Below are 23,366 nucleotides of genomic sequence, written 5' to 3'. Positions count from 1 at the left end.
AATTTTAAATTTAAGTTATGGCCATTACCGAAATTCAAACAATCCGATTTTCCAACACTGGACGGAAAAAGGGGCCACTAGGGCTACCAGACCGCATTGGGAAATTTTGTGAGATTTTTTAGGGTGAAAATCTAATTTACATCTGGCAGCACAGTTAATCGTTATCGTTGATCGTTATCGCCAGCTTGGGCGTTGCTTCTATTATTTACGTTTCTGAAATTTCTTATTTTGTAAATAAAACAACGTTTTAGTGCAGAAACTATTGGACAAAATGCAATCCCAGACGAATCTCATCGCAGTGCTGCTGCTGGCAGCTCTGATTCACGAAGGTTTGCACAGTTTTGCACGATTTTACAGAACTTGACATAATTAAACAATTAAACTGATTGACAGGCGCTGCGATCTGGTGCTACCGCTGCACATCAGCCACGCCCGGTTGCGCGGAGAACTTCAACTGGCGGGGCATAGGCTTCCTGGGCGAGCACTGCCCAGAACCAAACGACATCTGCGTGAAGGTGACAGAGCGACGCGGCGGTAAGTCCACGCCTCCTTATTTACTCCAGCACGTGTCTTGATTCCAAGAATCCCTTGCAGCCCAGGAGACCATTACACGCGATTGCCTTAGCGCCTTGAGCTTCCGCAAGGACATACCCGCTGACAAGTACGAGGGCTGTCGTCCTGCCGCCAAGATGGTGAAACTGGGGCACTACGTCAACCACACGATCAAGGAGCACGACATAAAGCGCGACTACTTTACGGACACAGAGTTCTGTTTCTGCTTCCTCGACCACCGCTGCAACGGAACCAGCGGGATGCGAGTGTCGGCCATACTGGGCCTGCTTGCCGTAGCCACTGCGCTGCTCTTCCGCTGAAGCGTCACCACGGAGGTGGACTGCCAAAGTGCCTTAGTAACAAAACTAAACAAAGACGAATCTCGTCCAACATTCCGTCCGCACATTCCACGACTTTGTACAACTTTTTGCGTATTGCTTACACGTTTTAGAGACTTTTGTTTACTCAACTAATTAAATACATTTTACAATATTTATAAACAGGCGTGAAATCGTTGCATTAGACGATCTCCGGATTCTTTGGAGCCCGGTAATCATAGCTAGCCACCTCGGGATGTGCGTTCACATGCTCTGCATATACTTCCGCCAGCCTCAGGCACTGTTCCACGGACAATTCAAAGGACCGCAGCGTGTCCTGTACCTCGGCGCGCTGGAAGAGCTTCTCGGTGACCTCTTCCCGGTCTTCCGGTGGGAATAGGGTGCCATAGCCCCGGTGGCAGTACTTTTGACGCATGCTGAAGATGTGCCGCACCACGCGCTCCACCAAGGGGAACGGCAGCTGGGTCTTTGGACGTTTCAGAGGCATTACCTTGACAACGCCGACATCCACCTGCGGCTTGGGCACAAACGCCTTGCCCGGTATGATGAACTTCAGGATCGGTTCCGTCCAGATTTGTGACATCACCGACAAGCGGCAGCGCTGCTCGCCACCGACAGGTGAGCAAATCCGCTCGGCCACCTCCTTCTGGAAAGTGAGTGTCATGCAGGTGTCGTTGCGTCGGAAAGCGCCTCGTCTGGCGGCCAAATCCTCGTACCAGTTGATCAAAAGGCGCGTGGAGATGGCGAACGGAAGGTTGCCGATCAAATGGATGCGCTGGGAAGTGTCCGGAATATGCTGCTCCACGTTGAAGCGCAGGATGTCCTCGTAGTACATGTCCACCTGGATGTTAAGTGGTCTGGCGCACTCCTTAAGCAGCTGGAGGGTCTCAGTGAACCGCTGATCCTTCTCCACGAGCATCAGTCGCTCCGGCTGGCGGCGCAAAATGGAGCGGGTGATGCCGCCGGGGCCGGGACCCACCTCCAGCACAATATCCCTCGCATCGATGCGGCCGGCAGACTTGACAATCTTGTCCGTCAGACGCTCGTCCATGAGGAAGTTCTGGCTCAGCTGCTTTCTGGCCTGAAGCTTGTAGAGCTTGACCAGTTCCCGGATGGTGGGGAGTGGCGGCAGGCGCATCCCGCTCTGGAGTATGCGGGCGGCGGCTTGTGACATCTGCAACAAGTGGAAACATCTAGAAAGTGCCGGGCAAGACTAAAAACCACACTCACCTTGTTGTGCAACGACTTCAGGGATGTGTAAAATGAAGAAAACGCTTACGAACTAGGAAAAAACTAACTATAACAGCTGGGGCTAGTTGGTGGAGACCTTCTTGGGCTCCTCAAAGTCGTCCAGGAACTTCTCCTGCTGCACCGAAAAGATAGAGTATCCGTAGATGGCCAGAACGGAGACTCCCAGGGCGCCGGCGGTCAGTAGATTGTTGCGGCGGATGCGCTTGAGTTTCTGCACGCGGTCCAGGTTCTGTTCCTCGATCAACTTCATAAACTGCAGCTGCGCCCTGTCGAGTTTGGGAGCGTTTTCCCCGTACTTGATCTTAGGTCCCTGCTCCGGCGCCGACATTATAAACGCTTACAAAATGTGATATTTTTCGTTCTTTTCGCTGTCGAAAATTATGAAATCTCACACGATATAAAGATGGAAGTAAAATCGATAGCACATTCGATAAAAAGGACCATCGATTTCTATCAAATAAATAGGGTTTCTGAAATTTCCGTTAGAATTTGTATTTTAAATTTCCTAAAAAGTTATACAAATATTTTCATTTTTTTAATATTTATAATTTATTTAAATGTTTGTTTATATAAACTATTTAATGAGCAATCGACTATCGATTGCTTTCGATTGACGGCTTGGAAACTCGGTTATTTTTGGCGCTCCCCCAACGGTCACACCAAAGCGAGCAGCGATTTTCATCCGTTAAAACGACTTAAGTTTTCCTCCTATTTCGGGCCCTGCGCCACGGCAGTTCACTTTTGTTGGTGGCTCGAGTGCGACGGCAGCGGAAAACGCTTTTCCAGGCAGAGTGCGTCATTAGTTGCCTGCAAGTCAGCCAAAGCCATTACTTGTAATTGCGCTGCAAAGTGCGTAATTAGAGCTTGAGGAAAACTGCGTTTTCCGCAAATCCAGAACGTGTTCCATATTTCTAAAAACGTACGTACACAGAGATTGCCGTGCTCGTGTTAATTACCCAAGAGTGGCGATCGAAGCCCCTGCGATGACTTTGAAATGCGGAAATGAAAGTAAAAATTCGGTTGCGTGCTTGGGAAACTGCTCTGAAAAATTTTACTGGCAATAACAACAAAGGCAAAACAAACGCGTAATTGCAGAAATCAGCTGTGTACCTACGGACGAACAAGAGCCACAGAAAGAGACGGAGAGCACAACACTCCGCCAGACCCCCCCACCGTCAGGCCCCAAACGCCTCCCCCTCCACCGACGATGGAAACCTAACAGCTGGTCGGAGCGGTCTCTCTGGCGTTCTCCCTCTCTCGCTCTCACTCGTGGGGCTAGTTTCGCCTTATTTGGACTGTTTTTTTCCTTCTGTTTTGTTTTGGTTTTTTATTCAACGTTTGTTGCCAGATTCGCTTCCAGGCAACTGGAGATTTCAAACTCTTGAATCCCCCACTCCGAATAGGTTTCGTTTCCGCAGTTCGGTTCTTAATTCCCAGCACCCTATTGCAATTAATTTTGAAATTCCCTCTTGCAGCCACAAATCAAATCGCGTTTCGTCAACCGCCGTCCGCTTAGGCAGTACAATTTAAAAAACAAAAAACAATAACAAATACAAATACAAATCTACAAGTTGACGCGAAAAACAATACGTTAGTGCAGACGCCAGACAAAGGAATCGGTATTCGAGATGGCGTTCATTTCAAAAGATTTTCGGTCGCCCGGCGAAACATGGATCAAAACCGATGGCGGCTGGGAGATGTCCAAGGTGCTGGAGTGCGGCGGCAAGCGGAAGCGGTGAGTTTTTAATTAAAATAATAATTATAATACTCTGGAGGGTGATATTATAATTTCAGTCAGAGGATAGTAACACAATGAAGTAGTCATTTCCGAACCCATAAATCAAATTAAAACATTAAATTCAGTATGCATTCTGCTTAACCCAATAAAAATTAACCCAGAACAACTTTCCTATTTGAAATTAATGAATTTTTGGCTAAGTTATGATAGATTCAACCCTTGCAAACGGTATACAATCTAAGTAAGCTTTCTTTCTTTTATTTTTTATTTGTATTTCACGCATTTTCTAATAGACGAACGAACACACGCAACTTTTCACAATAGACCCTTAATTTTGACGTCCCAATTATGAAATATATATTTTGTAAGTAAGTTGCTGTTGAAACCAATCGCACAATGCTCAATTTGCATTTGTAAAGGTTATAATACAGGCCAGGTTAACTTAGTTTCAAAATAATAACTCACAAATAAGAGTTTAGTATTGCAGAAATAGGGTTTCGAGTTTTGGAAGTTAAGCTTTCCAAAGCAACAACAGTTTTTTAACCTAAGACATTTATAAATAAATTAAATATAAATTTTAAATATTTTTTATTCAATTAATTTCGTATAAATATTACCAAGTCTCTAAAGTGCGTCTTAAAGGCATAGCAAACTTAATTGATTTATATTTCAAAAGCTATCTAATCTAAAATCAAAAATTTAAGACGTCATTTCAAATGTACAGGGAATGACCTTAAGTGAACTTAACTCTGTGGTGGTATTTGGATTACTCACAAGTAGTTTCTAGTCACGTTTCCATTAGCAAATAGAAATAGTAAACTAGATCATGGGCCTCACTTCCGTGTAAAAATACATAGTACATACACTCAAGGCTTCGATTTTAAAATGTTTTATTTACCATATTTTTCTGTTCTATGTGCAAAACCCACTTTTTGCAGACAATCTTATCAGTAAGAGATAAAGAATTACCTTGAGCCAATTTTGGCTGAGTGCAATGACAATTCCATCTCTTCAAATCATAATTCTGCCTTGATCTGTGATCATTGCTCCATATTTCGTAGTGTTCCATAAACCCTAAGCTCTATAACACACAAAATACAAAATCGTGGCATTGTCTGGCAGTTTTCGCTACCGAAATATTTAAATCATTCAATTTAATAGACTCGCTTTGGGCCCAATAGTATAATGCCCGGTGATGGTGCTGCTGCCATTGAAGTTGGCCAAAGCAAAGCGGCGAATAATTGTCGTGGCCCGAACAATGAAGCCCACTTCCCATCGGTCGACGAATCGATGATTTCTCAAACTCAAGCCGCAGGCAGAAAAATATAATCAACTGCGAGACCCAAGTTGTGCGTTTATGGCCATGAAAAGTTGCTACAAATCTTGTAGAAGTTTCCCCAAAATCTTCATTTATTTAAAGTGTCATATATACCGGCAGTGAGTCACTGATTAAACGCTGTGAAAGTGGTAGAAGTGCCACCAATATCCGTATCTCGAGTGGCGGCCTGGTGGTGGAGTAGTATCTCTGATCGATCGCTCATTTGATTGATAGCCATTGTTTATCGCTTGGCTGCAATGGGAAATTGCAAGTGGAACAAAAAGTTATTCAGACATTAAAACAATAGTTGGTGAGAGTGAAAACAGGGGCCCTGTTTTTTACGATTTGTGAGGTTTTTATATTTATGATTTTCTATTTTAATTGTATACTTTTATATTCTAGAAAAGTAAAGGTTGCTTTAACTATTATCTTGTGAATTTTAAGTATGCCATTCACTTTTTTGAGTTTTGATAGAATTTTAAAGAGAAAGAAAGTATCCAGTAATTTCCCGTTCTCTAAAATTTCGATGTCCAATAATTTTTAATTTATCTTATAAAGTCTACAATAAATATACAGCATCCTCTGATATCCTTAAACTAATTTCTCAAAGTCATTAATTTTTAATTCCCATTTCACGCCTTACAAGCAGTTTTTCTTCTGACAAGATGATGGATTTCCATTATGCATGTATTTATTGAAATTACTCATTCCGATGACTGACATATAACATATATCGATTCGAAGGGGGGGAAGTTGTTGGGTGGAAAGTGGGAGTTCGGAGGTCGAAAGTGGGCGGTGCGGAACCTTGAGCTTTTGGGGCCGTTGCAAACTCTCTCACATACTCTCGCACTTTGCACTCTTTTGGCCTAAACTTGACCGATTTTCACGCCTACGGTTAAGTTAGCCTTTGGCTAAAATGTATACATATGTGTGTGTGACTTTTGAAGTCCGCAGGACAGACTTTTCACAGTCACAAGACCGCAGTAACAAAGTCATTTCAATGGGGCAGAATGTGCATTCGTTCGTGCCTCTGCCCACCTTTCTTTGTCATTCTAAATTTGGAACATTTTTCGAGTTACTGGGGAATTTGTTTACAAACAGTCTAGGGTCAAAATAACAGACACTAAATAAAAATATTCTTAAAATATTAACTTTGGCTTTCTAAAATGAACTAGATTTTTTAGGATTATTTATTTTATTTATCTCCGTAATATTTTTGTATATTTACTAATATATTCAGATTATCTCAATTTTCAAAGAAAGAAATGTATTCTTCTAAATTTTCTAAACACCTATTCATTCTTAGACCTCATTTAGACCATTTTTGTTTATATTTCTATGCCCTCTACTGTATATTCCTGTCCGACTAGATCACTAGTGGCACTATTTCCGCATTTCCCCCATTTACGACCACTCGAAATGCCAAAAATAAACGCCCCTCCCTGAGTTTCGATGGCGTTCTTTATGACTTGTCAAAAGTGCACTTCAAGTTCTTTATTTTTGACATCCTCAGCGTGCACGCGTTTCTCGTAGTTTATGCGTAGTTCTGTCTTATGCAACATCTTTGGCTTATCTCATAAAATATTATATAAATTGTAGTCAGCCACTACGCATTTTCGAGAGATTAAACTCAATTGAAGTCGAACGAGCTGTAATCAGCGCCCCAAGGTTTGGGTATCCTAATTTTCCAAAACGGGGAAATGTGTATGGGAAGTGGACCAATAATATTTGAGTCTCACTTTCGTGACTTAATATGTATATATTTCTGAAATCCACATATTTTATTGCTTTATTTCGTAACCGTGTTAAGCACTCGTTTCGAGCATTACCCAACTTTCTTTCTGGTAAATTAAAAATTTAAATGCCCGTCGGCCGGCACTGAAGCCCCATTAGATAATGCCTCAAAAAAAAAAAGTAATAATTAGAAAATCCAAATTGCATGGAAAAGCGAATCCAAAGTGCACACGACAGAGTGCGGACGTGTCCAAGTCAGAGCCGGAGCCGGAGTCGGAGTCGGAATTGGACCCACTTTCACTGCACTCTTCGCTGCACATCTGCGGACCAACGATCGCCCGCTCGCTTTTTGATCGATTTTCCTGCCAGTCTTTTCGCTACCCATTGCTTTTTCCACTCTATCAAGGCCCATGAGGTCGCGGAAAATGGCTTAACGTATCGTTAAACATATTTTCCATGTGTGTGTGTGTGGATGTGGAGATAAATAAAAATAACGCATTCGCACATTCAGAGTTAATGATTGATGAATTTTCAAATTTTCTCTGGCAATTTTATGGCATTTTTGCTTGTAGGCTTAGTTTTAGTTTGAAATGAATGAGATTAAGTTAAGAAGTGTAAATTTAGTAGTTAATTTTATTATAAATAAGAAAGGTTACAGATTTCGGGAAGTCGAAATTTTGTATATCCCTGCAGGATGCCATAGGATCAAGGCATAGAATCATAAATCGAGCATAACTAAGCCAAAAAAGCAGCAATTATTATACGGAAAGCTTTTTTATGCAAGTCTTTTCTAGGCTAACAAATCTGCAAACGAAATTTTAGATTTTAAGAAATCAAGATTTTTGGTCATTTTTGAAAATTTTAATGATGTCACCCCTTATCAAATTTTCAAAATTTTGAAAAAAAAAATTCGTTCGATTAATGCTAGAAAGACTCGCCTGTTGATGCTGATCAAGAATATATATGGTTTATAGGGTCGGAAATCACTCCTTCACTGCCTTGAAAACTTTTGAATAAAATTATAATACCCTATATATATCTTTGTCATTTATAATTAAGTGAATAGTTTCTATTCTGAATCCCTTTTGCGCCTCAAAAAAGGTGGTAAACATGTTTTTGAAATTGTTTTTTGAATATTAAAAGTATATATAGAAGAAAATCCACAAAACTGTATTAGTCAACTATATTTTACGCAGTAGGAAATGCAAAATGCGTTCTTTTCTTTCTCTGATTCACTCATGCGCACTTTCCCAATTATATATACAATTTATCTTTTGCAACCAAATATTTCCATTCCCTGTGATTCCCCATTGGCGGCATCTCCGACTCTCTTTATAATTAGAACTTGAAACAAAGTCGATGCGCTTTCTGGGCTCCTTCAGCGGTCCTCAGCTCCATTACCAATTATTTATGTCGAAAAAGGTCACATGTTTAAAAATAGAAAAGCGATTTTCCGCTGCAACTGTGTATAGTTTTTCCCGCTGCGCCTGCCAGTCAAGGCGCATCGCCCCGCTCTTCATTTCATTTGTTTAATTCGCTTGGAGAAAGGTAAACGAACGCTTGATGGTGACGTCGTTGAGTGATTTATATGAATCACGTGGTCGTAGTTGTCGGCCACGGCACGGTCTGTTGGTTGGATGGGATGATGGCTGTGGGATGGGCAGAGCAGGGACCAGCCAGGAGACAGAAGCACAACAATTTCATTGTTCGTCAGCTATCTTTATACGAATCCGCTGAGATAATTGCATGTTTATCTAAAAAACAACCAGCGACAACCTCACGAATTTCGAGCGAAAAATGGGAAGACGGAACAAATTAATCAAAAAACAATAATTGGCACTGAAAATTACAATAATAAAGTGTTATTTGAGGGGTTTGGTTTGTTTGATTTGATTCCTTTGTTTCTTTTATCTATGATGAGCAATGCCAATGGTATATATCTTGTGAAATTGATTTTGAAAGAGTTATCTTGTGTATAATAATGTTTATTAACTGATAATTAGGGGATACTAGAAAGACCATGTTCTTGAAGAAATTAATAAGAATATTTATACCTCTTTAACCATTTTCCTTAAGTAGGAAAATCATACGATAAAGTTAGATAAAATTGTTGATATGGTTAAGGTTTTATTTAAGAAACAATTAACAACTTTAGCAAAGGAAGAAGCCTCTTATTTTCTTTGATTAATCAGTTTATTATTACCTTAATTTACATTTAAACCACCTTAAATTTTATCCTTTTAACTTCCACTTGCATTATTTCCCCTTATATCCTTTTAGTCTTAATTGATTTAAATTGTTTCAAACACATTTTCGCTTGCAGAACATCCCCCTATTGTCACTCAAATGCAATGCGAAATGCCAAGTCAAAACCAAAAACCAGAAAAGAAAACAATAACAGATCATAAAGCAGCAACACATGGCTGTGCAGTGCTTTCCCACATTACGTATACGTACGAACTGTAGTGGGCAATAGAGGCGGTGACCTACTTTGGACCAGGCCAGGCCAGACCAGGCCAACGACGATTCTCAGCTCTCGACTCGCTCTGAGCTTTTGTGCGTTTCTCCCTTTTGCTGTTTCTCGTTCCACTTTCGTAGTCCTGTCTTTGATGGCTGTTATTCTCCTTGGAGCAAGGGGCGAGCTTTACTTAGCTCCTGTTTAGGGACCGTGAGTGAATTACCACTGATTAAGGACCTAATTCCAACTGGCCTGCAGCTGATGCTGAATTTAATTTACTCTCCTTCGTGGAGGACAAGCACCTGGGAAGACCGGATCGATGTGCCTTGACCATTTGCTGGTGCGGTTGTGTGGATTCCGGCGAGGACGCTGACTGTCCTTGGCTGCCGCAAAATTGTTTTTGATTTTACCCCCCACAACTGGGTCAAAGTGTGCTCGCTCGCTCGTCTCCTGTGGCTGTTTTGCTGCCGACTGCACTTTATCTAATTGAAGTTTTTCCCTCCATAATTGCCTGGTAATTAGGTTTTCTTATCTCGGTTTTTGCACAACTTCCAGGGCGCCCAGTAAATGTCGATTTTCAAGGTTGCTAATGGGGAGGGGGCCTGACATTTGGATAATGGCTTTTCAAGTTGTAAATGTCTAGCCACAAGGGGGTTTTATTAAAGTAAAATCTAAGTAATCTAAAATTGAAACAGCTTTTAAAATAGATTTCTATCTAGTAAACACAACCATTTACTCCTACTTCCCGAATGACTCTTAATTCCTTTCAAATTGAATTGCAAATGTGTACAATCCTCACAAATTTGAGCGACCCAATGTTTGTAATTGCATTAAACGTTGCTTAAAAACTTGACACTCTGCTGGGTTTCCACTCTCCGCCGAATTGCTTAATTTAATAACCGGACAGAGCCGTGGATCAGATGGTGGGAATCGGCGGCAGTAGCTTCCGCCTTGTGAAAAGCTACTCACAAGCGTTTAACACTTGTAAGCCGCCAAAGCCAAATACTTGGCAGTTGCTGCACTCCAAGAGTGCCATACTGGCCAAACTGGTTAGCCCCCCAAGTTGAGAGGAGTGCCAGCTCAGAGTTGGACCGAATCACTTCCGAAATGTTACATTGACAATGGATTATCTTGTTTTTAAAATTATTTAAAGCAAAAAAAGTCATAAAAGTGAATAAGGAATAGATTTAAGACTCTGTTTAATATGTATAAAATAACATTATTCATTCATCTTCCCCTTGCAGTCACCACTCTGAGGGCAGCAGTAGCAGCTACCAGGATGCCAGCAGCGACAGTTCCACAGAGGACGAGTCGGCGGGGATGCCGCCCCATTACCACATCACCATTCGGTGTACACGTGAGATTGCCGGATTCAATGGCCTCAGTGAGGCTGTAAAACGTCTGGATTTTCGAAGATCAGTGCGAGATCGTAAGCGTTTCCACTACATCTGTGCTTTCCTGCTGCTCGTGTCCAACAAGGGCATAGCCAGCCTGCCAGGCAGTGCCCAGCGGCAGCTGCTCCAAATGGTTGAGGAAGTGGCCTCGCATGGTAAGTGGAATTTAGACTTTAATTTTAAATAAATCAACTTTATTTTCATATTTTTCTATTTCAGTAAATGACAGCCAGCAACATCCTAATGTTTTGCGTGGTCTGGCCTTAAAGCTGGAGCACATTGTCAACCAGGAGAACCAAAAGTGCTGGGGCAAGCCGCTGGGCAGCACCTACCTGTGGAAGGAGCACATGGCCACCATCAAGCGCATACAGCGTGTGGCCAGCCAAATCGAGATTAGGGAGGTGAGATCTCATTACAAACCAAGTCCAGCTTTTCTTCCATGCTTAATATTTCCAATTTCTTTGCCAGCCCGATCCCGAGGCCAAGCCCAAGCTGCACGAGCTGCCGGAGGAGTGCGTCCGTGAGATTATCTTGTGCATTGCCGACCATCGGGACCTGGAGTCCGCCGCCAAGGCTTGGGACACCATGGCCAAGCTGGTCTCCGAGCAGCGCATCTGGCGCGAGCTGACGCGCTTCCACTTCAATCAGCGCCAGATTCACACCATCCTCGACCTGGACAAGTTCAAGCAGATGGGCGAGATCAAGGACTGGAAGCAGATCTACCACCAGTTGCGTCGCACGTACGGCGTCAACGATGACTACCAGTTTGCCGAGGTGCTGGCCCTGTGCCGCTCTTGCTGCTGCCTCTTCTGGCCATCGGATGGACATCCGTGCATTGTGGACCAGAGTCCTGACTACAAGCAGCGAGTGGAGGAAGCGGGTGGCCAGCTGGCCTTGGCTCAGCCCGTGCCCCCGGCCCAGTTTCTCAAGTACTTCTCGTTGTAAGCGGATCAGACCAAGGGAGAGAGATTAGAGATAGAGATCGATATGTATTTTTAGGGAGAGAGAGAGGAGTGAATGGTGTCCCTGTCCATGGATAAGTTGTTTGGCTGCGAGTGAAAGTCTTTATGTGCGTGTTAAAGTTTTACCCTAAGAGAAGGGATGATGGAGGCGGATGAGGAGTGGTTTAGAAAGCAAAGTGATAAAGATATCCCTAATCTATAACTACATTATAATCGTTTCGACTGGTTTGCAGATTTGTGCAGGTTAAGATTCAGATTCTAGTTCAGTTCTCTGCCTTTGCCAACGCTCTTTTTGTATTGTTACCAGTTTATAGGGTCGAAGTCTGAACCACTATCTGTGCAGGACCGAAGATTACTATTAGTTGTGTAGAGATCAGGCGTGTCAGGGTCCAATTCGGGGAGATCCTTGAGATTTGCAGTTGCTATAGACTTTTTAAGGACACGCAACATAAAAACAAACTGCCACAAAAGAAACGAGAATAAGCGATTATTTTGTTGTCAAACTGAATCGAGAAACTATTTTTAAAAAAACCAGTATATATAATGTGTAATTATTACCGATTTGTTCATTTTAAGACAAACGACGAAACACACTCACTTTTATGCATGTCTTTTGATCGCGATCTATTTGTAGGACTTAAGTGTAGTTTCTTTTACGTCTGTATCAAGCTGCTTTTGGTGCTAAATCTTACTATAAGTTCCAATCAAAGAAATCAAATCAAACCAGGCTCTGAATACCCCGTCCCCCGATCCGCGTAGTTCCGTGTAGAAGAGTAGAAGGAGAAATCATGTGATGTTGCAGGAAGCAAAGCTAGAAACGAATACACCTACCTAACGATAACAAATCTTCAAGCGATCTGCCGCTAAGCAATGCTATATATACAAATATTAGAGATCGAGCAGAGATTACGATTATGATTACCTTAACCAATGCTAAGGCACACTGGCAGCTAAGTATATCACAGAAAAGACCTTATAAAAACAGGATCTGTAAGGCCAAATCGTATGACATTACTCATCTTGTTTTTACAAGTTTCCTGGCGGACCTATAGATAATGTTAATGTGTATAGATATATCCTTTAGTAGAACCTCCCGACAACCCGGCCTCATGATTTCCTTTCCCTGTACAAAATATCTGTTCGATCGCATTACTATTACTATACTTAATTACTATTGTAAGTATGAAGGTTTTTAGCATTCTCCGATTATTATGCGTTTGCGAAATAAATCTCTGATTTTATGTTTACAATAAACTTGCAAATATCTATGGAGAGCAAAGGTGTGGTTTTCATTTGGTGAATAATAAGCAAGGGGTTTTCAAGAGGTTTTTAAATATTACAAACATCCCGCCACAGTCTAGCCCACACTGTTGGGTAAATATTGACTTAACAATGGGTTGCCATGGACACAAATCAATCTTCAATAAAAAGCCAGAGCCACACAATTCAGACCTCTTGAAGCTTCTTAAAAGGTTTCAAATTATTTTATTTGTAAACCTGAAAAATGGAATTTATATTCAAGAAGGAGCGCCGCAGCTTTGGCGCCCGCGTCAACTTCGAGGACAAGGATGAGGTGGTCTTCAGCGAAAACTCCAATCCCGAGTTGGTGAAAAACTACATCCTCCAGAACCCCGTGGATAGGGTGACGCAATATGCTGGACAGACCTCTCTTAGCGTGGCCAATACCGAGCGAGCCACATACAAAAGCACAGGGATTACCCACAATGAAGGCGGCTGGCCCAAGGACATCAATATGCATGATCCGGAACAAACAGTTCGATATAAACGCAAGATCGAGAAGGACGAGAATTACATCACGCAAGTCATGAACTTGACCAAGCCCATGGAGCACTACATTCACCAGAACAATGCCGTCAACATCTATGAGAACTACTTCGAGAACCTGGACCCTGCTCCTTTGCCGGAACCCTGCAAGTCCCGCACTGTCAACGTATACCGGGATCCGAATCCCATCAAGGTGCCGGTGAAGCACCTTTCCTGGTCCCCGGATGGCGGCATTAAGATGGCCGTCAGCCACTGTGACATGCGATTCCAAGGCGACAAGTCTGGCCAAAAGTGCAACTCGTATATCTGGGAGGTGGAGAACCCCAACGAGCCCTTCCTCACCCTGGAGCCAAAGGTTCCATGCGTGTGCCTGGAGTACAATCAGAAGGATCCCACCAGTCTGGTGAGTGGGATGTACAATGGCCAGGTGGCCGCTTGGGATACGCGGCACGGCAAGAATCCGGTGATGATCAGCGAACGGGAGGTGTGTCACCGCGATCCGGTGAATTCGGTGCTGTGGAACAACTCCAAGAGCGGCACAGAGTTCTTCTCCGGCGGCTCTGATGGTCAAGTGTTGTGGTGGGACACTCGTAAGATGAGTGAGCCGCTGGATCGTTTGCTTATGGATCCTGTGAAGAGTGATGATCAGGACCTGTCGCGATCGTATGGCATATCGGTGCTGGAGTATGAGACCACAATTCCTACAAGGTTCATGGCAGGCACCGAGATGGGCATGCTGTTCTCCTGCAACCGCAAGGGCAAGACGCCAACGGAGAAGATTCAGATAAGAGTGGGTTATATATTTATCCCTTTATTGTATCCTTTCTACCAGGTAAAAGTCTCTTCCTACAGATGATGTGCCACCTGGGGCCGGTGTACGCCATCACCCGGAATCCAGCTTTTGTGAAGAACTTCCTGACGGTGGGCGACTGGTGCGCCCGCATCTGGTCAGAGGACTGCCGCGAGAGCTCCATCATCTGGACCAAGAGCAGCAGCTCCATGCTGACTGACGGCGCCTGGAGTTACACCAAGTGAGATTCAAATTCTAGTTTTTAGTTACCAATATTGTTTGTAATGTTCCTTCCAGGGTATCGCAGTTTTTTATAACCAGAATGGATGGAGTGCTGGACACTTGGGATCTCCTGCAGCAGCAGAATGAACCCGTTCTCACGGTCAAAGTGTGCGATGAACCCTTGTACTGCGTAAGGACCAACGAGAACGGCAAGTTTGTAAGCTGCGGCAGCCAACTGGGGGCCACATTCCTCATCGAGGTCTCCGACAACATGGTCATGTCCGCTAAGAACGATAAGCCCTTGTTAACAGCCGTAAGAAATGATAACCTAAATTTAAAATTAAAAACTTTAATGGAAAATAATACCTTGCAGATGTTTGAGCGAGAGAACCGACGTGAGAAGATTCTGGAGGCCAAGTCGCGGGAAAGCAAGCTCAAGGTGAAGGCCAATCATGGCCAGGATACGGCGGACATAACGATGGTGAACGGAAAGGTCAATATGGCTCCGTTTGAGGGAGCTTGTGAGCAGGCCGCCTCCGAGTATTTTTCGGCTGTGGAACAGGAACGCCAAAGGCGATTGCCAGGCGGAAAGCGTAGGTGAACAATAGCGGTTTATTTTTAAGTTATAACTCTTTTCCAGGAAGCCCTTTTATTAATTTTTTAAAGTTCTCCTTACAGAGGATGCGGAGGAGGCTGAAGTGTCGGAGGCAGAGAGCTCAAAGCTGTAGATGTTCAATTTAATTGTTATACATATTTCACGGACCAAAGTCAGATAATAGTCATTGTACAATAAATAAATATTTATCAATAACAGCAAAACAGACCAACATTTAAAATGTATGTTTAGTTTTACCTAAATTTAAGTTTAACGTGTTTTTATTCCAGTACTCAAAACTGTGCTACAAGCTATCGTTATCGATAAACGCCATTTAGGCAAACCTGATACTCAAACCAGAGGATTTTTTAGGTAGAAAGTCAAATTTTCATCTGGTAACACTAAAACACTGTTCCACGCGGCTCGACCAGCTGTTTCTAAATTAACAAAATTCAATTGACAACAGCGATTTTAAGTGAGTAATATACATTTAAACAATTCTCTGTGAACAGCCCCCACTACGCAGAATAAAGAGGTGTGAAAAATCGAAGTGCAACAAGAAATCAACATTGCATCAGCTGTGCCATTGAAACGTGCCAAAACTACACTCGCCTGCAAAGTTCGAGGCTAAAGGCGAAATATAAGCAGTATTAGTGACATAATATTTATCAAAATCGAAAGGAACACCTGTGAATACAACTACATCTTGCGGGAAAATCTGTTTATGGCGTTTATGGCAATATTTTCAAGTTGTACGTCAGGTAATTGGCTTGTACAGGTAGCAAACGCGTCTGCACCGAACCCGTTCTGTGTTGCACGGTGTGCGGCCTACGTGACTCAGAAGCAATTATCAATGGCGCAACACATACGGAGTTCAGTGACCAATTTCTGCAGCAGCCAAACGAAAACACACCCCTAGACTCGGAATCAGACGGCGTCTAACGTTTAACTGATAAAGAAGTTGAACGATCAAATAATAAGCCGAACAAAGTGTTTTTCATTAAACAATTCGTGTAAATTAAGCAAATAACACGGGTAAGACAAAGGCCTAAAACAAGTGAACTCAAAGTGTACTTTCGAATTTGTCCTACTTTGCTTTGTGAATTAAATCAACTTTATTATCAACATTTAAATCCCATTTAAACATCTAATGAAATAATCGAGTCCTAGTGCGTCTTAAAAAACAAAGATTTCCTTATAAACTCACGGAAGTGCATTAATCTAATGAGATTAAATAACTTGAATTAATCATTAAATCCAAAATAAACCCTTATCGACATGCTCTGCATTGTTATTTGCCAATTAAAACAGCCATAGAACACCAGTTTGTTCTGGTTTAAGTTTTTTTTATTGCCAATTGTTAATTGTTAATTCAGACCTTGGCGCGGTAGCGATTTGAAAGTGTTTCCCCCAAGGCGGGGTTGGGTTCGTGCACACCCGTGATTCACCCACCTGGCGTGGTGCTTGTGCTAAATACGTTATTTCGGGATTGCTTTTCCGGTTTTTTTTTTGCTGCCACTGCAATCCCAGGGGCCGGTCCTACCATTCCATTCTGGCCAGCAGTCACGTACGCCAGCCAGCGCATCGCCCAGCTCTTTGTTTATTGTTTATTTTTGGTAAACCTATCACAGACTAAAACGGAGGTTCCATGATTTAAATAAACAATCTTGACCTTAACAACGTTCAAAGCAAGAAAATATTTGAATAAACCGAAAACAAGTGATTAAGAAGATAATTTTTAGAAAAATAACACAAATATAACACATTTCTTGATAATAAATTATTTATAAATTCAAAAATAAATTCAAATATTAACCTAAAATATTCATACAATTAATTAAAATAATAATTTAATTTTCAATTATAAATACATAATATATTTATAAATTCAAAACTAACTCCCAAATTTACCTGAAGATACAGTTTATTAATGCTTTTTCCTTCAGAAAATATAAATAAACCTTGTTTCTCTTGTTTTTCCAGCACCATGTTGGACGTGATCCAACCGAGTAACAACCACCAAGCCAGCGACAACAACAACGATGTGGTGGTGGTCCGAGCCAGGCCCAAGAAGGTCTTCAAACCAAAGGCCAGAATCAATCGAATTCCACAGGAGCTGCTCGATGATCCGCTACTGCAGCAGGCCATCGATCGGCTGCCCTCCAACTACAACTTTGAACTGCACAAGACCATCTGGCGGATACGGGAGATGAAGGCCAAGCGAGTGGCCTTGCAGCTGCCGGAGGGACTGCTAATGTACGCCATGGTTATCAGCGATATTGTGGAGCGATTCACCAGCGCCGATACCGTCATCATGGGCGATGTGACTTACGGAGCTTGTTGCGTTGACGACTACACAGCCAAGGCCCTAGGAGCAGATCTTCTGGTGCATTACGGCCACAGTTGCCTCATTCCCGTGGACCAAACGTGCGGTATCAAAGTGCTTTACATCTTTGTTGACATCAAGATCGATCCGCTGCACTTCCTGGACTCAGTCAAACTGAATTTCCGTCCGGATGTTGGTCAAATAGCCTTGGTGAGCACAATACAGTTTGTGACCACGCTGCAGGCTGCATCAACGGAGCTAAAGGCAGCCGGCTACGATGTGATAGTGCCTCAGGCCAAGCCGCTGAGTCCGGGTGAGATCCTCGGCTGCACCTCGCCGCAGCTGCCGGAGGCAACCAAAATGATAATCTACCTGGGAGACGGGCGTTTCCACCTGGAATCCGCCATGATTGCGAATCCGCTGCTGAAGGTAGGTGGCCTAAACTTCAGGCTTTTGTTTGAGTCGCTGATTTTTAAATTTATTTTCAGGCCTACAAGTACGACCCTTATGAAAAGAAGTTCACCATTGAGGAGTACGACCACATGGCCATGCAGAACCTTCGTCTGGACGCTGTGCAGCGCGCAAAGAAAGCCCGTCGCATCGGCATCATACTGGGCACACTTGGGAGACAGGGCAGTGCCAGAGTGCATCGTTTTCTGGAGAAGAGGCTGCATGCCAAGGGCATTGAGACGACGACTCTACTGCTGTCGGAGATCTTCCCCCAGAAACTGGCCTTATTCGCGGACATTGACGCCTTCGTGCAGATCGCCTGCCCGCGACTTTCGATCGACTGGGGATCAGCCTTCAGCCAGCCGCTTCTGAATCCGTACGAGCTGTCTGTGGTCTTGGGAGATGTCGAGTGGACGCCACACAATTCGTCGCCGCGCAACAATGCCTATCCGATGGACTTCTATGCCAGCGGCAGCCTGGGACCCTGGACGCCCAACTTCAAGCCGCCGGCGCTGGGCGAGTGTGAGAACAAGCCTTCAGCTGATTGCTGCGGCCGCTGCACACGCGCCGAACTGGAGAAAGATGATTCTGGGAAGGCAGCGGCCATAGCCGATCTTCTTGACTACAAAAAGGGATAATCGTTTAATGATGGCCGCATTCTTAGCTCCCCACAAGAGCCCTCCATCTCAAGCGATCGGTCCAGGTCGTCTGCCCAAAAATAATGCTTACCTACTAATTTAGTTAGTACAAATTTGTTGTTTGTAAGTTCTATCATTTAGGTCGTCATCACTTGTGTTCATCACAGATACGTTTACAACTTTATGTTCGCAAAGGCATTCTTTAGTTAAGTTGGTAGTTTTATTTACAGAGATGCAATTGTTATAGTAACAGCAACAATGTACACTATTTGTAACATTAAAAAGGATGTTTAAAACAAACAAATGGGTATTTTTATTTAATATATTTCATTTAAACAAAGATTTGAGAGGGAGGATTATCTTTGGTGCAACGGTATCTGGTGAAAGGTTGAAGAAATACACATTCCATTTTGTCCCAATAATGCAAAATAGCTAGATGAGCATCACTGGCAGTTAGTGAGATTCCATTTTGTCCCAATAATGCAAAATAGCTAGATGAGCATCACTGGCAGTTAGTGAGATTCCATTTTGTCCCAATAATGCAAAATAGCTAGATGAGTATCACTGGCAGTTAGTAAGATGCCATTTTGTCCCAATAATGCAAAATAGCTAGATGAGCATCACTGGCAGTTAGTGAGATGCCATTTTGTCCCAATAATGCAAAATAGCTAGATGAGCATCACTGGCAGTTAGTGATATGCCATTTTGTCCCAATAATGCAATATAGCTAGATGAGCATCACTGGTATTAACCGAGAATTTATAGCCTCCCAATATAGCAATAGCTAGATGAGCATCACTGGCAGTTAGTGAGATGCCATTTTGTCCCAATAATGCAAAATAGCTAGATGAGTATCACTGGCAGTTAGTAAGATGCCATTTTGTCCCAATAATGCAAAATAGCTAGATGAGCATCACTGGCAGTTAGTGAGATGCCAATTTGTCCCAATATACAAAATAGCTAGATGAGCATCACTGGCAGTTAATGAGATGCCATTTTGTCCCAATAATGCAATATAGCTAGATGAGCATCACTAGTATTAACCGAGATTTTATAGCCTCCCAATATAGCAATAGCTAGATGAGCATCACTGGCAGTTAGTGAGATGTCATTTTGTCCCAATAATGCAATATAGCTAGATGAGCATCACTAGTATTAACCGAGATTTTATAGCCTCCCAATATAGCAATAGCTAGATGAGCATCACTGGCAGTTAATGAGATGCCATTTTGTCCCAATAATGCAATATAGCTAGATGAGCATCACTGGCAGTTAGTGAGATGCCATTTTGTCCCAATAATGCAATATAGCTAGATGAGCATCACTAGTATTAACCGAGATTTTATAGCCTCCCAATATAGCAATAGCTAGATGAGCATCACTGGCAGTTAATGAGATGCCATTTTGTCCCAATAATGCAATATAGCTAGATGAGCATTACTGGCAGTTGAGATTCCATTTTGTCCCAATAATGCAAAATAGCTAAATGCGCATCACTGGCATTATGTCCGATTTCATTGCCCCCTAATATTGAAATATAGCCAGATGAGCATCACTGATGAAGATGAGCATCACTGATGCAAGTGACCAAAATTTTTCATTCAATTTGGCCGCTTTCCAAACTGGGGTAACAGGCGAACAGAAACCAGCAGCAAGCAACTGAAAACTGGTATAAACTGTTATAAAAACTTTTGGGCAAAAATTATAATTGGTATAATCTGTTATATTTCATTTTATGCATTTATACCTATTTGTTGCCGACAACAACAGCTTATGGCAACAACAACCTTCTTACAACAACAACCCTGCAGCAGCCCATCCAAATTTCCGAACATTTCCAAGCAAATTGCCCGTTTCCCAAATTGGGGTAACAGGCGAACAGAAATCAGCAGCAAGCAGCTGAAAACTTGTATAAACTGTTATAAAATGCCCAAGTTCCAAACCATTTAAGAGCCGGCGCTAGTTAGCGGAGACTCAAACCTTTTGAATCTAAATTTAGGTGTTATTTTACAACTGCACCTGGGCACACTGAAACTGATCGTCGTTAAATTCAAATTCAAATTTGGCAGTTAAATTCAAATTCAAATTTGGCAGTTAAAATATTTTAAAAAAATTTGTTTAATTCTAAAAAAATTCTCTCAAAAAATTCTCTCACTCTCTTTTTTTATTATTCTAGAATTTTGGTATAAATTTTATAAGAATCGGACAAGTCTCATATAATTGCCATAGAAGCGATCGGTAAATGTATAAAATATGTAAAGCTGGGAATGTAAAACTGTAACTGTCAAACTGTAAACATAATAAGTATAGGTAAACTGTAATGAAACTCTGTTTTGTGTGTGTTTTAAGCATTTAAATTTATAATATAAATATCAAAACCAATCTGCAAGGGTATACAAACTTCGGCGTGCCGAAGTTAACTTCCTTTCTTGTTAGACCTTAAATTGAAATACAATAATACATTATTTCAATTTTTATTGTAAAAATATTGTATTTGTTGTTGTAGGTCAAATCAAGGCCTTCAATCTTGACCGTTTCAGTAAAAATTCACCAATTTCTGGCTTTCAAGAACCAAAGGTTTTTCAGGGAGAAGACTTTGCTGCATTATTATTATTATCTTTTAATTATTAATTTATATTAAAAACACATTCTTCTAGGTTGTTGAACTTCATTTTATTGCAAGAATATCACTCATATTTATAATATGTACAATTTCTTTAAATATTTTACTAAATTACAATTGGCTTATATATTTACAATTTGACTAAAAAGTTTTGCTAGTAAATTTGTCTATAAAATTGGCTATGATTTCTATGGATATGTATATACAATTGGTCTATTGAATTGTCTAAAATTGGCTAAGGCTTTTCATATGTACAGGACATTGGCTAACTAAATATATACAATATGGTTGGTGTATATATACAATTGAATTATTACATTAACTAAAATGTACAATTGAACTAGGATATTAACTAGAATTTACAATTGAACTAGATTATAAACTAGAATTTACAATTGTCTAAATTCGTCTAACTGCTGACACTGCAAGCGGATTTCGTTTGATCCAAGAGCCCAGGGTTTGTTTTAAATTTGATGGTCCTCCTCCACTTCCAGTTTTGAAGTTCAGCAAAGTCGCAGCGCCGTGTCCAAGAAGCTCCGCCAGGAGCTGTAGCCGGTCCGCGAGGGATGTTGTTGCCGGTAGGAGAACATCGCTTGCAGTGCAGGTCGATTCGTTGCCGGCAGTGAGTTTTTATAGGACTGTCATCAGGTAGGCAGGTAAGATCCTTTTGCCTGTCTAATGACTTTGACCTTGGCGGAAATTGCCGCACCGCGATTACCCAAAAAATTCCTAGAAAGGTAACTTTAAACACCTCGGAAAATGCTTAAGTACTCGCTGGTTTCAAGGAAAGTACTTAGGTTGACAAGAAGGTAAAATATGTAAAAGGAAAAGGTAGGTATCTGTGTATGTATAAGGGAAAGTAGGTAAGGCAACATTTTAGAAATTTTACCAGAATTATATACAATCTGTTGGGAATATGTATGTAAAAAGTAAACAATTAGTTTTATCAGTTATAGAGGAATACGAGGTACACCCTGACATGAATTTATGCATGTTTTGTATGCCTTTAAAAAGAAAATAATATTAAGAACTCATTTGAAAATATAAGGTTGCATATAAATAGATTTATTAACCATAAACCGCTTCTGTTTCCCTGTCTTTAACAATATTAACCTCTTAAATTTTGGCTTCTACTCTCCCTGTTAATAAATAAATAACCAATACCTTTGTTATTGTAAATGTTATTTTTATTCCAACACTTTATATAACTATAATTATATCTAAGTATATATTAATCTGTATTAGCTTTCATTTTATGTTTAAAAAAAAAAAAATGGTATACGATTCTAATGATTAAGTATTTCTTTGCAACCGTGAGGTTTGGAGAGAGTTCCGATGATTCTTGATTTCATCCAACAGTTTCTTTCGATCGGCTTTAAGAAAACCTACTTCACGCTTCAAGGAGACTCTTAAAAGAAGGCCTTAAAAGTAAAGAAAATATGATTTCCAATTTATAATTCCTTACACTTCCTCCTCCAAGTATTTCACATAAGTGTCATCTTTTGAGGCAATGGTCTCCACGTCATCATTGACCATTGTTTGTGTATAGTGGGGATCAATATTCTGTACCTCCAGATGCATATTATCATTAGTATTGTAAGATCCTCCAGATTCTCTAGAGCTGTGTTCAAAGTCCTCTAATAAATCCGAGAGAATTTCACATTCTTCTACAGCTTCTTCAACAGCATCTTGGAATGGGGAATGTTTAATATGCTGGGGGGATGAGGGATTCTTAATCGGATCCTGCTTAACTCGGAAGGAATTATTTATAGACCCTTTTGTTATTTTATTTGACAACTTTCTAGGTCCTTTACAAGTCGGATACGAGCCGGGTCTGAGTTTTGTTGGATTTTTCCGGGTAAAGCCCAGCTCATACTGCATATTTCGCTCAAAATCCTCGGCTACAAAGTGCTCATTGCAAATGCAGGCTATTTAAAAACGTAATACTGGCTAAACCTAGTGCTTTATTATCATTTAATAATTTATATTTACCTGTTTCCGGGTTTATGTTATCCCGTTCGCAGAAATCTACCCATTTTTTAAGCAGCGTAGGTTCCCTGGGAAAGTGGAAGAATCGCCATTTACTTTTATTTGAATGCCTATTGTTATTTCCGCAATTATTTACTGCACAGCGCATTTAAAAGACTTGTTTGATTTACAAATTTAACAACAAATTCATCAGCTGTTTAAGC

At 41.5% G+C, this 23,366-nt stretch overlaps 7 protein-coding genes across 10 annotated transcripts; 4 read left to right on the top strand and 3 right to left on the bottom strand.

Annotated features, from left to right (window-relative positions):
• Window positions 1-161: 161 nt before the first annotated feature.
• crim (QVR superfamily protein crim) lies at window positions 162-1,044 on the top strand. The gene is made up of 3 exons (XM_017165816.3): window positions 162-329; window positions 394-534; window positions 595-1,044. Exons 1-3 carry the CDS (start codon window positions 272-274, stop codon window positions 870-872), a joined length of 477 nt encoding a protein of 158 aa, XP_017021305.1. The 5' UTR covers window positions 162-271; the 3' UTR covers window positions 873-1,044.
• mtTFB1 (mitochondrial transcription factor B1) lies at window positions 985-2,064 on the bottom strand. Its single transcript, XM_017165815.1, has one exon. The coding sequence runs from the start codon at window positions 2,062-2,064 to the stop codon at window positions 1,072-1,074; it is 993 nt and encodes a 330-aa protein (XP_017021304.1). The 3' UTR covers window positions 985-1,071.
• Window positions 2,065-2,202: 138 nt separating this feature from the next.
• Ccdc56 (Coiled-coil domain containing 56) lies at window positions 2,203-2,550 on the bottom strand. The gene has a single exon (XM_017165817.3). The coding sequence runs from the start codon at window positions 2,467-2,469 to the stop codon at window positions 2,203-2,205; it is 267 nt and encodes an 88-aa protein (XP_017021306.1). The 5' UTR covers window positions 2,470-2,550.
• A 257-nt stretch (window positions 2,551-2,807) lies between these two features.
• On the top strand, window positions 2,808-13,024 carry LOC108073971 (F-box only protein 32). The gene is made up of 5 exons (XM_017165814.3): window positions 2,808-3,060; window positions 3,617-3,876; window positions 10,634-10,938; window positions 11,003-11,184; window positions 11,252-13,024. The coding sequence occupies exons 2-5, from the start codon at window positions 3,770-3,772 to the stop codon at window positions 11,726-11,728; spliced, it is 1,071 nt and encodes a 356-aa protein (XP_017021303.1). The 5' UTR covers window positions 2,808-3,060; window positions 3,617-3,769; the 3' UTR covers window positions 11,729-13,024.
• A 225-nt stretch (window positions 13,025-13,249) lies between these two features.
• Dnai2 (dynein, axonemal, intermediate chain 2) lies at window positions 13,250-15,330 on the top strand. 2 transcript variants are annotated; one of them, XM_017165703.1, is made up of 5 exons: window positions 13,250-14,320; window positions 14,383-14,561; window positions 14,618-14,855; window positions 14,916-15,139; window positions 15,221-15,330. In XM_017165703.1, the coding sequence occupies exons 1-5, from the start codon at window positions 13,250-13,252 to the stop codon at window positions 15,237-15,239; spliced, it is 1,731 nt and encodes a 576-aa protein (XP_017021192.1). In that variant the 3' UTR covers window positions 15,240-15,330. The 2 variants fall into 2 exon arrangements, with proteins under 2 accessions (XP_017021192.1, XP_017021191.1); XM_017165702.2 differs by having other exon boundaries at window positions 14,916-15,135; window positions 15,221-15,291.
• Window positions 15,331-15,516: 186 nt separating this feature from the next.
• Window positions 15,517-18,855, top strand: Dph1 (diphthamide biosynthesis 1). 3 transcript variants are annotated; one of them, XM_017165868.3, is made up of 3 exons: window positions 15,517-15,612; window positions 17,121-17,892; window positions 17,952-18,855. In XM_017165868.3, exons 2-3 carry the CDS (start codon window positions 17,125-17,127, stop codon window positions 18,549-18,551), a joined length of 1,368 nt encoding a protein of 455 aa, XP_017021357.1. In that variant the 5' UTR covers window positions 15,517-15,612; window positions 17,121-17,124; the 3' UTR covers window positions 18,552-18,855. The 3 variants fall into 3 exon arrangements, with proteins under 3 accessions (XP_017021357.1, XP_017021359.1, XP_017021358.1); XM_017165870.3 differs by lacking the exon at window positions 15,517-15,612 and adding an exon at window positions 15,692-15,898; XM_017165869.3 differs by lacking the exon at window positions 15,517-15,612 and adding an exon at window positions 15,955-16,172.
• Window positions 18,856-22,448: 3,593 nt separating this feature from the next.
• Window positions 22,449-23,312, bottom strand: LOC108073897 (52 kDa repressor of the inhibitor of the protein kinase). Its single transcript, XM_070285284.1, has 3 exons — window positions 23,167-23,312; window positions 22,640-23,102; window positions 22,449-22,582 (listed from the first exon to the last, which is right to left on the bottom strand). The coding sequence occupies exons 1-3, from the start codon at window positions 23,309-23,311 to the stop codon at window positions 22,468-22,470; spliced, it is 723 nt and encodes a 240-aa protein (XP_070141385.1). The 5' UTR covers window position 23,312; the 3' UTR covers window positions 22,449-22,467.
• Window positions 23,313-23,366: the final 54 nt, after the last annotated feature.

The sequence above is a fragment of the Drosophila kikkawai genome, chromosome 3L, assembly GCF_030179895.1.
Source record: "Drosophila kikkawai strain 14028-0561.14 chromosome 3L, DkikHiC1v2, whole genome shotgun sequence".
In the NCBI taxonomy this organism is placed as follows: Eukaryota; Metazoa; Arthropoda; class Insecta; order Diptera; family Drosophilidae; genus Drosophila; species Drosophila kikkawai.
This window is presented reverse-complemented; position numbering and strand designations above follow the sequence as displayed.